The sequence below is a fragment of the Vanacampus margaritifer genome, chromosome 13 (assembly GCF_051991255.1).
Source record: "Vanacampus margaritifer isolate UIUO_Vmar chromosome 13, RoL_Vmar_1.0, whole genome shotgun sequence".
Classification (NCBI taxonomy): Eukaryota; Metazoa; Chordata; class Actinopteri; order Syngnathiformes; family Syngnathidae; genus Vanacampus; species Vanacampus margaritifer.
The window spans coordinates 3,885,118-3,897,936 of NC_135444.1; the positions used below are offsets into that span (position 1 = coordinate 3,885,118).

The following is a 12,819-nucleotide window of genomic DNA, read 5'->3' on the forward strand; positions in this document are numbered from 1 at the left end:
ATTTTTTTCAGTTGTCATTAGCCAATAAAATATGTACTGATGCTTTCAAAACGTTTGCAAAGCTATGGGAACAAGCTGTATTGATAGAATAAAAGCTGTTATGTATAACTAACTAACTAAATACAGTTATGTATTTTGTTCTTCTCAGGTGATAAATCAGTAAGGACTTATTATTTTGCCAAATTAGTTACGACTGATGACTAGTTCAAATGATCAATCATTGAGGTAACATTTTAGTGATACCTCACATAACAAACGCAAATTTTATACCAGCAGTAGTCTCCGTGTCGCTAAATTAGGTCGCTGCTGATTATCTTCTTCAAAACGAGAAGTCTGTGTTTGTTGCACGGCTCCCATGAATTTACATACCGGAAATACAGTATTTATTTTCTTTTAACAACAGCTAGCTTGACACTCGGGCAGGAAGCGACGCTCTGCAAGTTAAAGCGTAAGGAAACGCATCAAAAAGAGGCAGAGTGGAGGAGAGGAGGAAGAAAGATGATGGGAGCTAAAATTATTGCTCACAAGTGACCCACTTCTAACTGCTAACTGTAGACACACTTATAAAGCTAGGTTCCAGTATCTGAGGATTTTACCCCACAACGAAGATGTCGGCGTCGGCGTTATTTATCCTGGACCTGAAGGGAAAGGTAAGTTTTGAAAATGATCTAAAACACCTGCTTCAACAACAGCAAAAACAAATGGTTAAGTTTTTCGGATCTTATGAAGTGTACAATTATGGAAACTTTCTGTTTCCATGAAAGACAGACGTGTCAATGAGAAAAGAACTTGTCGAACTGGTTCTACAAAAAACGAGCTGTTCTTGTGCAACCATGCAACTTGTATTCTAACCGGTGTCCCTTTCCAAAGTATGCAAAACAAATATACCGTTTTTATTCTAAATGGTCAATTGTTTATAAGCACGCCCTACGCCTAATCATTTCTTAAATATTGCATTTCAATTTAATTTGTCTCAAGACCAATCTTAGTTGAGATTGGTGGTTGAATATGAGACATTGGTGGTTGAATATGACCAACTATATGTATGTGGCAAAAATAATCGAATATTTTTAAGACCCTAAAATAGAAAGGAAATGGTGTTTAAATGTGGTCAATATGTTGAAAATTAGTTATTACATTTAAATGTTTCATAAAGCAGACAAAAATGACGGCTTCTTTCAAACTCAAATTAAAAAAATACCCTGTGACCAGTTTTTAAGAAAAAACAAACAAACTGAATTGTTAAGGGAACACCCCACAACAAAGTGTACAATTTCACAAGCTCAGTAATAATAATTATAATAAATCAATTATATGAATTATTAATTCGGAATGATCAAAACATTTGGGCACTGTACCATCCTCTAAGGCAGGGGTGTCAAACTCAGTGGCCTCCCTGAGACTGGGAGGCCGTGAGTTCAATCCCCAGCCGAATCATACCAAAGACTATAAAAATGGGACCCATCTGATTGACAGTCAGCATTCCGGGTTGGAATTGAGGGGTTGGATCACCAAATGATCCCCAAGCGCTCCCCCTTCTGCTGCTCACCGCTCCCTCAGTGGATGGGTCAAATGTGGAGAACGGATTTCAGATGAGCAATGCAACTTGTACACGATTAAATTGGGTTGACATTACTCATTTTTTTTTACATTACAGGATCATCTCGCAGGCCTGATTAAACCCCTTTTCAGGGCCTGATTCGGCCAGCGGGCCGTATATTTGACATCCCTGCTCTAAAGCATCATACAAATTGAATGTAACTTTGTTTGCATTACCTCAAAATTAGATGAAATGGTGGTGTAAAGAAAGAAAAGCTACTTTTCAAGACTTTTGGAGGTATCAAAATGAGTTATCTTGCCGTGCCAGCAAGAAACGTCGAAAAACTGCATGGAAATTCTCATATTGAAACCGAGGCGACAGAGGGGACTCCACTGTACTGTACTGTCATATTTAAAATAGATTTGGAAAACCCATTTTTAAGCAGCCAGAGCGCATTTTTCTGAGAGGAGCTTAAACAGACCTGGCGTGATGTGATCACACAAAAATTGGGTCACGAGTAATGGTCACATAGCTACCAAGTGTGCACGCCATTCTTATAAAAACATATTCTATGCAGATAAATTCAAGTTGTGTTGTGTGAAAGCATTTTGCAGTAACAATAGGCTTAGCTCCGTTTTGATTGTTAGCTATTATTATTTAAGCCTATTTGTAACAGATTTAAAGTGCATTTACTTCGGCTTTGAAATTTAATATGTTTGCTAGTTAGCTGGATAATCCAGTTTGAGGATCGTAAAAGGTATTGATAACAAATCAGTATTCACTTAAATAAACTAGCAGTAAAGAGGACCAAGCCTGGATATTTTAAATATCAAAGGTTTTTGCTTTCTGTCTTTGCCCAAGGGCAAGTCAGTAAAGTCAGTATCATTACTTTCAGTTTTCCTGACGCTCCTCTTTTTAGGACCACATCTCTTTCTTCCCCTGCCACTCACTGCCGGAGTTCCTGGGCTGCAGGCCTCATGGTGCTGTCACCTGCTGTGAAAACTGAAATGTCAGGCTATTGGAATCAGCACAGCCTCATTTGTTCCCACTGTCTTCTGATTGCATTTTTAATGACTGAGTCTGTTCAAACCTCGGCTTGGGGTTGTAATGAGCAGTGGGATAGTCTCATTATAGTGAGCAGCACTTTGGGACTTCTTAAGCCAAACTTTTTAGGCATGGCAATTTACATGCAATGTTAAAATTTACTTAGCAACATTGCAGTACTATAATTGGACAAAAGGTTCTTAGTAAAGTAACGGTCTGCCTACAATGGTTGTTTTCCTGAAACTGGCTGGCGACCAATCCAAGATGCAGACTCTCTCACCAAAAGTCATATTGGATAGGCTCCAGCTCACCTACGACCCTAGTAAGGATAAGCGGTAGAGAAAATAGACGGGAGCTGAATGGATGTGTGCCGACAATTCGACAAACTCAGATGTAAAAATAGAGATGGTGGATCTGACACATGCTGTTGTATAAATGTGATGTGCCTTACGCTGTCATTTTAATGCGTGTCTCTGTCTGTAATCTCTTTGATTTCCTATAATCATTTATTGTGTTAATCAGAATTACAATTCATTGATCTGTTTAATGCTGTGCTAGTACTCTTACTGACTTATAAATCTGGATCTCTTTAGTGTTGTGCCGATACCAATACCAGTATCGGGAGGGGCCCCTGCATTAAAGCACTGGCATCGGTATCGACAAGTACTAACAAATAACGGGCGTATATGCCATTAACCAATGCTAGTAAAGACATTTAAACGCAGCCCACACTCACCGATGTGTGATAACAGGTGTTCGGTGCATGCATTTCCTGTTTCATAAAGATTTTTAAGCAGGGCCGGACTAAGATAGTAATGATTTTACATCCAAGTGAGTATTCAGTTCTTTAGAATAAAAACAAACAAACAAACATGTTTTTTCAAACGGTATGGTATTGGCATTGGCCGATACGGCACCGGGTATCGAAATCGTATCAAAAAACAAAAAAGTGGTATCGGACCAACACTACTCTTTAGAACAGCTTATTACTTCAGTTATAGGAAACATAATTACAAGACACTGTGCAATGAGATGAGAATTGGTGGTATGATTTTTATTGTTATTTTTTATGATTAATGACTGGGCTGATACCAGGCCTTATTTCAAGGTATTGATAACTCGAGACGACAACCGACTCCAGTATCGGTCACGCCGTTAAATGATCAGTAACTAGAAATTAGAAATTGAAAGAATAGAAAACTTCTATTACTCTTGTGTAATTTGAAGGAAAAATGCTATTTTGGGGTATATTGGTCTTCCATTAAAATCATCTGTCCTTTTTGGGAGGAGGAGGAGGGGGGTTGGGGGTTGTAAATTGTATGTAACAAGAATACTAATGGTATCGGTACTTGATATTAGTGACTATTCAAGAGTTTATGACTGGTACAGGTAAAAAAGAAAAACGGTCTGAAAAAAAGTGGTATCGAACATCCCTTGAAGATGGTCTTCTTGACAGAAATGTCAGATGCTCAGGGCATTGTGAGCAGGTGCATTGTCACGGTAAAGCGGCCACATGTGGTCCTTGCCTCGCACTATGTAGTGTAAGTATTTGAAATATATCTTTTGTGATACAATTCCTGGAACTTGTTCTAATACATCTTTTTTTCTGTATTTGGTGTGTACATTTAAGTAAATTCCAGGCAATGTCAGCCTTGAAGTTTGTTGTGATTTGGGGAATTGTCTTTTATTTAATTCTCACCGGTGAGCTCTGCACTTGTACTACTGTGTTGTAGTTCTCTCTCACAGAATCTGAGCAGTGACCTATTCATTCAATCCTTTCTTTTCCTAGCTCAGATGACAATACCTTTCTGGCATTTCTTTTTCATTTATTTCTCTTTGTCTCTGTTGCATCATGTAGCACAGCCTTCTGCATTACAAAACCATGTGAAACCATGTGTGATCCCTCAAGCGTTGGAGCTTTGATCGCTCTGTGTTGGTTGTATGGCTTTCTGTGTGTCCACACACACTATTGTACTTGTAATTTGTATCCATTTGTAGTGATTGTGGTCTGTAATCAAAATTAACTACATTCTTGCAGCTCTTTGACATTTAATGTTGGTTGAATCAACATGATGTCACTCAAACACGAAACGTCACCAAGAGTTAAGTTAGAGTTAAGTTAGTTAAATGTTCTGCTCATATACTTCTCCATTTTCATTTGGTTCATGTTATCTATAATATGCAGCATGGTGTACATGGGTCATTGACAGATAATGATTTTACCATACCCAGCACAGTTATTTATTCATTTTTTTATTTTTATAAAAACACATAAAATATTTAAAAATATTTATATAAAAATTATTTTACTTTTATCTATAATTAAGGACATCTATACAGTAATTTAGGACATACATTTGTCATGGAAAGCTTTAGTCACAACCAGATGATGGTTGGTTGGACCACATACTTGTAATATGTTCAACGCAAGTCAAATTTATGAGGCTAACAATTAGCCATCTAAACAACACAAGCTAGCTAGCCACACAAGTTAAATTATGATGAAATTTGTTGGACAAAATTAATATTATTTTGTTCAGGTCATACATGATGACCAACCACTACATTCCAGTTGCTTTTTTACGTAGATGATACAAACTCCCGTCTTCAAAATGGTATTTCAAAATAAGAGTCCCAAATTGGTTCTTTCTTTTTGATCGAACCACATTGTTGAGTTGACAGAGGCTTATCCCTTTCGGGCAGTTTCAGAAATGCTAAGCCAGTGTAGTTGCTGGTGTACAGAATAATTTGATGTGTCTAAAATGAATTTATCCGTACATTCATTGTCTGCTGATGAGATTAGGAGCATCCACTATAACGCTAAATCTTTACAAGAAATCTGTTTCATTTAGTCCTGCTCATTGCTTGTCTTTAGGAGAGGGAACTTCAGTTCTCGTGTGAGGGAGCCACAATTGCGCATCTTGTATGAGTATGATCGATTTTGAAACTCAAAACATTTATATTCTATATTCTTACAAATCAATTTGCCTATTTGTAATGAATGTACAATCCAGAGTGGCACCATAAGGTTTCTAAAAAGACTACCCTGCCTGCCTACCTGTGACCTGACTTCTGGACGACAAAGTTGTGATTGGCAATGTTGAGATTGTTTAGGGTGGGGTGTGCTGTGTCATGTGTTGGGTGGTTTACATTAAAAAAAAACAAAAAACAAAAACAACAACAACTATATGTTAACAATCGTTATGTGTGTACCAGATTTCAGAGAAGAACCTTGAATATGGAGCGCTCTGATCTGTTTCCTCAACCAAGCTGTAAATATTTCATGACACCATTGTGCTTCTCTAACAGTGTCCTTTGCTCTGTATTTTTTTATGTTATGGCATTCAGGTCTTGATCTGCCGTAACTACATGGGAAACATGGATATGAATGAGATTGACCATTTCATGCCATTCCTAATTAAGCGTGAAGAAGAGGCAGAGATGACTCCAATAATCACCCATGGCTCCTCACACTTTCTTTGGATCAAACATAACAACCTTTACTGTATCCACATAGAATTCACATTTTATTTGTGTGCTTTCTTAAAATGAGTTTATGCATTGTGTTTTTAAATTTTAAAATAATGGAAAAAATACATACACAAAGGAAACACTTTCTTCCTGCTTGACTAGAGTTTTTTTTTTTTTTTTTATCACAGGCAGCATCTGGGCTTCATTTTAGTTTGCTGCAAAAATTTAGCATCACAACACCATTATATGTTATGCACAGTAATATTCATTTTTTAACAGTCAAACTTGTGTTACATATTATTAATATATCATGTAATTTTGGTTGTAAGTGCAATTCCCAATTGGGCAATTAAGTCATTATACTTCCCCGTGGTCATGTTCTCATTTGCTTCAAATTTAAATCCTTTAAGTTTTCAGTTTGCCTTTATCTCATTCTGTATTGGCAGCATGTTTTAAATCCCTTCATCCATCCATGTCATCACATATTCTGCATTTTTCTCTTCAAGAACTACTATTTCTTAATTGTCCTATTTTCAGTGGTGGCCATGACCAAAAGGAATGTCAATGCTGCTCTGGTATATTCTTTCCTTTATAGAATTGTCCAGGTCAGTATATTTTTATCATAATACATTTACATGCTCTTTATCCACAATTTGTGATTGACTGATTCAATTGTTGTTTTTTTAGCACTACTGTATATCATTTTTGTTTGACGTTCCATTGGATAACAATACATAGCTAGGAATTCTCATAAAAACAATAAATTATTAAACCAGTGGTCTTTCTCTGAATGCATTCAGATATGTATTTCATGACCACTTAGGAGAACCCCCTCCCAATATTTTCATGAATGTTTCACGAAAAAACCCTGAAGACATCAACTAGACCAAAAATACTTTTTCAACTAAGTCTACGGTGCTTGAAATGTGTGATTTAACAAATAATGTATTGCTTACGGAATAGTTTTTCCCCACACTATGTTCCCTACATGTAAGAAGTTGCTAATGAAGTGTAAATAATATTGTTACTACAACTTGCAACTAATGACCTCCCTAAATTGTCCTGTGCAGCTAACTGTAAGCTTTACAGCAATGTAGCATAAACAAGATGCTAAATTTATCGGGACCTTTTATGGTGACAGGCGCTCGTGCGCTCAGCGTAAAAACTGGTATATCTTAATTTTACCATGTTTGGGAATTTGGCAGACTGTGTTGCGCCCCACTCGGTGTTCTGGCGCACCAAATGCGTTTTTCATTTAATGCACCTGACAGTTTGGTGACAGAAATAGACTAGAATATAGACCAGCTAAAAGCAGGTCTAAATTGTGGTGTAATGCAATTATGGTGGATTTTTGTGATGGTTGTCATCATATTTTATTCATAGATATAACACTAAATAGTGCCTAAATATCACCTGTAACCATTTGTTAGGTTGATTTTATGTATAGAAAAAGATGATGAGAATGTGTAGAATGTTTTTATGATTGATCAATTTTGAGTGGACATTATGATATGCATATCAGGGAGTGCAATGCAGCCTATATGACTTGCTAGCAGACAAAGACATCAGATACGCATATCTTTAGTTTTAGCATTAGAAATGGTTACACTTGCTTTTCCCATTCTTTGTATGGCAACTCTGTCGTCTTAACATCTCTGTGTAGGTGTTTCAGGAGTACTTTAAGGAGCTGGAGGAGGAGAGTATTCGTGACAACTTTGTGACCGTGTATGAATTGATGGACGAAGTCATGGATTTTGGATTCCCACAAACAACTGACAGCAAGATTCTTCAAGAGTAAGAAACCACATTTTAATAATAGTATGTCGTTATTTTTTTTGTGAGGGAAAATATGCATTCTGAAGTTAAATATAACAAAATCTTGTTTGTCTGCTCTATTGGTTATTCTTGTTGAGACTTGAGGGCTGCTTATTCATGTGTGATTGGATTATAACTGACCATTTTTTCCCATTAGTTCCACCTGGTTACGTTAACCACATCCTACTACTTTTGTGTAATCCAATTATATACATTTGGGTTGTGTTGTGTTCTCCCGAGCTGAGTCTTTACCTCATCTGTGTGATTCTTCTGAGCTCCCCTAGTTCTAGTCACTCTTTGTGTGCTCATTGTTTTGTGAATGTTGTTTTCCCAGGCATGTATTTTTTTCCTTTGTTGCTACGTCCTGTGCATTTTTTATTAGTAGTCTCAGGAAAAAAAAGCCTTCCTTTGTTTGTGTTGCTAGTCTACACTTGAGTACACCACACTTGCAGTAGGCTAAATACACAGTAAATTCTGTAAATGTGACTCTATTTAGAGTGGGACGAAATAGACTTAGTTTTAGAGTAATATTTACACTTGGAAGAGAGTAAAATAAAGAATTGGGAAAAAAAGTTATTAAAAGTCTCTTAAGGGTGAAGGAGCGCACTCATGACCTTTAGCTTGGGAGACAGCCGATCTACTCCCTGAGCCACGCAGCTCCTACTGTGTGTTAGTATATCACTCATCTCAGCTGGAATCTTCCTAACTCCAAGAGAAAAAATATATATATATTTGGTCTCTTTGAGATAAGCAAACAATAGGAGGGGCATAGCTCAGGTGGTAGTGGTCGTGAGTTTGTTCTTCAACCATTGAGTGACTTTTATTTAATTTATTTTTTTCAATTCTTTATTTTACTCTCTTCTTAGTGTAAATCTTAGCCTACTCTTAAACTGAGTCTATTATGTCCCTATTTAAATAGAGTCAAACTTACTCACCAGAATTTACCGTGTAGTTGGTTAAAGGAAAAACCCAACGACAGAGGGACCTGAAGGAATTTCAGAGAAGGTGATCATAGGTTGTGCTTTCCAACTTGTACATAACTTTGCAGGCATTTTTTAATGTCTCTGTCTAAAAGCACAGTGAAAACCTGCTTTAAAACAGTCACCATGATGTCTGTGTCGAAGCAAAGTAACACCAAAACCCGCAATTTGTCCTTGATGGGCAAGAAATGGATTTAGCCATGGTTCTCCAAAAAACGGTGCCATCCAAATGTAAAGCTTATTTGACAGTAAATAGTGTCAGAGTTTCAGCGGGTCTGTTGATTGTTTTCATTGTGTGACATAATAACTAATGACGGGCGCTACAACAAATAATGGAGCTTTATCCAGGGACTGAAATGAACTGAGCCAAAGGCAGTGACTGTGTCACTCAAGCTCACTGTGCTTTCCCTGTTAACAGGGTCGTTTCTGTTTTCCCTTGCTCAGAGAGGCAATTCTGTTCCACTATAGAATTAGTGTTTTCTCTGTGGCTAGCCTGCAGTACGAGCAGTGTGTTTCACTGTCAATTCACAGTGCACTTTCCCCCCCCAAACATTTCTCAGCCATTTTCTAGCAGTTGGTTCAAGCTTAGAAATGTAGAGTATTCGATCAGAAGATATTTTAATGTTTCATTCTGTAGGCCGAGTGACAAATTCAGCCAAGACCTGGGGGTATTCCAGTCTAAAGCTGAACTGAATGTTATTACTCTGAGATGGGAAACTTTTGAGTATCTGGTTTCAGAACAGCTAATTGATATCAGTTCAATCAACTAAATATTTTCACGTTGCGTTAAGTCCATGCTTAACCACAAAAAAATACTTTATCATCTCGATTAACCATGACAACAGAGAGAAAAATGCCCATTGGAGTTACTAATGCAAGTGTATAGTGATTGTGAAAATATATTATGTGAAAAGTAACACTGCTGCAGCCGTGATATACAGCAAAGGTGTAAAGTTGTGCATGAATTGTGAATTGTGGGGACAACAGCTAAAGCAGGGAAGCCCAGACTTCCTTCTCCCCAGCCACTTCGTCTAGCTATTCCTGGGGGGATCTTGAGTCGCTCCCAGGCCAGCCAGGACACAGTCTCTCCAGCATGGAGATACCCAGGGCCTCCTCCAGGTGGAACAAGCTTGGAACACCTCACCAGAGTGATATCGAGGAGGCAACCTAACTTAATGCCCAAGCCACCTTATCTGTTTCCTACCAGAGGAGAGTGGCTCTACTCTGAGCCCCTCCTGACTGAGCTTCAATCTCTGCGCAGGAAACTCATTTTGGCTGCTTGCTGCTTGTTTTTGTTGTTTTTTGGTCACAACACACACTTTGCGACCTTAGGCGAGCGCGGGAACATAGCTCATCCAGTAAGTCGAAAAGTTCGCTCATTCTTCACCATGACAGACCAATCCGGAGACTCCATCATTATTACACCGATTACCCTGCCAAATATCCCGCTACATTCTTCCTCCAAGACCCCAAGATACTTGACCTCCTCCACTTGGAGCAGGACCTCGACCCTGACCTGGACAGAGGTCAGAGAAGAGAGCACCATGGCCTCAGATTTAAAGGTGCTGATTCCCATACCATTACCAACCACTTCACCCTTTGTTGTGAACTACTTCAGTCAGACTTGGAGACACTGTAGAGGCTTGTTGAAGCCAAAAGTACAACATCATCTGCAAAAAGCAGAGTTTCAATACTGAGGCCACCAACTCGGAGCGCCTCATATCTTCAGCTGCGCCTACAAATTCTGACCATTATGGTTATGAACAGAGTCCGCGACAAAGAGCAGCCTTGGGGGAGTCTAAACTTCGATGGAAACAATTCTGATTTACGGCCAGCAATGTGGCACATACCCTGACACTTTTTGTAAAGGGACCAAACATCCTGTTCCTGTATCAAGGGTCTGGTGGCTCAAAATCCTAGCATCCCACCTCCACAAAAACTCCCTGAGCGACACTGTCAAATGCCTTCTCCAAGTACACAAAGCACATGTAGACTACAATGCTTGAAAACCCCGGTGATGGTGAAGAGCAGAGGTAGGCAACCCTGATCCTCAAGAGCTGCTGTCCTGCATGTTTAGGTGTCTTCCTCCTCCAACACAGGTGAGGATCGTTTTCCGGCTTCGCAAGAACTTACTGAGACTGTGGCTCTCGAGGACCAGGGTTGCCTACCTGTCTACTGTTACACGGCCAGAATGAAAACCCACTGTCTATCTATTCATCCATTATCTAACGCTTATCCGGGGTCGGGTTGCGGTCAGCAGCTTTAGCAGACCCTTTCCCCAGCCACTTCGCCCGTCCAGCTCTTTTGGGAGAAACCAACATAGACATAGTCTCCCCAGTCATTTGAGCAAATCTTTATCTGGTTTCTCAACAATAAATCAATCAAAATGTATACAGTGCAACATCGATTTAGCAGACTTGTCTCTGTTTTTCGTTTAAAAATGCTCAGTACTGTGCACCATTCAATTTTGTTTATATTGCACTTGACATTTGGAGACAAATTTCAAAATGCACAGTCCTGGCAATAGAAAACACAATAGAAATAAAATCAAACAACAGATAAAATCAGCCAGGAAAAGCTTTTAGAAAAGGAAAGATTTTATTCCTTTTTTAAATACATTCACCGTCTGTGGAGCCCTGAGGTTGTCAGGGAGTAAGGGTGGTAAAACAAAAAAAGATTCAGCAATATATCGTGATATTACAGCGCACAATTCTCTAATTAATTCGATATGCGGCCGAATCGATGTTTAAACATAATTTTTTTAATGGAAATATTCAACAAAACGTCTTACTTAGGTTTAGGGTTCACACGTCAAGCACGGAAGAATGTTATATTAATGGAACATTAAGCTTTAATATTTTATTAAAACAGATTGCAAAAGATTGTTTGTTAAATACAGTGGCTCACAGTTATAAGCCTGAAGTTTCAGATGAATAAATACATTTTCATACAAATCTTACAGCGTACATCTACAAGTTTACTGATTAGTATTTTCTAAATTTGACTTTAAAAAATTGCAATAATCAACTTATTAACTGATTAATCGTATTGAATCGAATTGTGACCTATGTATCGTGATACGGATCAAATCGCCAGGTACTAGGCAATTTACACCCCTATCAGGGAGAGTGTGCCATAGAAGGGAGCGGCAGCCTCGAAGGCCGTGTTTCCCACGGTCTTTAGCCAAGTCCTGGCCAGGCACGGATGGTGCAGTTGTCCTGACTGGGTTGTGGCTGAGGTATGTGAGAGATGGGGTTTGGTGAGGTAGGTAAGGACTATTCCATACAGACTGGGATGATGAGTGTGAAGGAGGATTCTAAATTCAATGCGGAGGTGAACAGGGAGCCAACGGGGGTGATGTGCTCATTTTTAACGCACTCTCATCAGCACCCGAGGAGCGCCTGAAATTGTTTGAAAAGTACGGTCTGAAAAACGTACCTTGCTGGCTGGTGCTTGGGGAGGGGGGTGGCGAACAACTGTATACAGTACCAAGTATAGCATGTTCAAGAACGTGCTTCAGTAAACAGCATACATAGATATAAATGGGTAGATACGACATGCTCCTTTTGTGCTGCATGCCTACAAGCGTTGTACTGTACTCTGAAACCCCAAAACTACTTTGAAAGCCTACTTCGAAACCCCATTTTAAAACCCTATGTTGAAACTTTAACCATGCTTTAGACCCCTATTTTCAAACCGTACTTTGAAACTACTATTACTACTATGACCTTTGTGGCGGCCATGGCTCAGGGTGTAGAGCCGGTCGTTCAGTAACCAGAAGGTCGGTTGTTCGACCTCCGCTCTCCCCAAGTCATGTGTCGTGTGGCAAGGCACTTCACACACATTGCCTCCAGTGCTACTCACACTGGTGTATGGAAGGTCTGAATGTTTGGTGATGGTCGGAGGGGACTTAGGCGCACACTGGCAGCCACGCTTCCGTCAGCCTGCCCCAGGGCAGCTGTGGCTACT

General features: G+C 39.1%; 1 protein-coding gene across 1 annotated transcript in view; it reads left to right on the plus strand.

The window, feature by feature from the left end:
* The first annotated feature begins 393 nt into the window (after nt 1-393).
* Nucleotides 394-12,819, plus strand: part of ap1m3 (adaptor related protein complex 1 subunit mu 3) — a 32,945-nt gene continuing 20,519 nt past the window's right edge. Inside the window, exons 1-4 of the mRNA XM_077583995.1 lie at nt 394-650; nt 5,933-6,089; nt 6,593-6,660; nt 7,719-7,849. Coding sequence (XP_077440121.1) covers nt 609-650; nt 5,933-6,089; nt 6,593-6,660; nt 7,719-7,849 — 398 coding nt within the window. The 5' untranslated portion in view covers nt 394-608. The remainder of the gene's footprint in view (nt 651-5,932; nt 6,090-6,592; nt 6,661-7,718; nt 7,850-12,819) is intronic.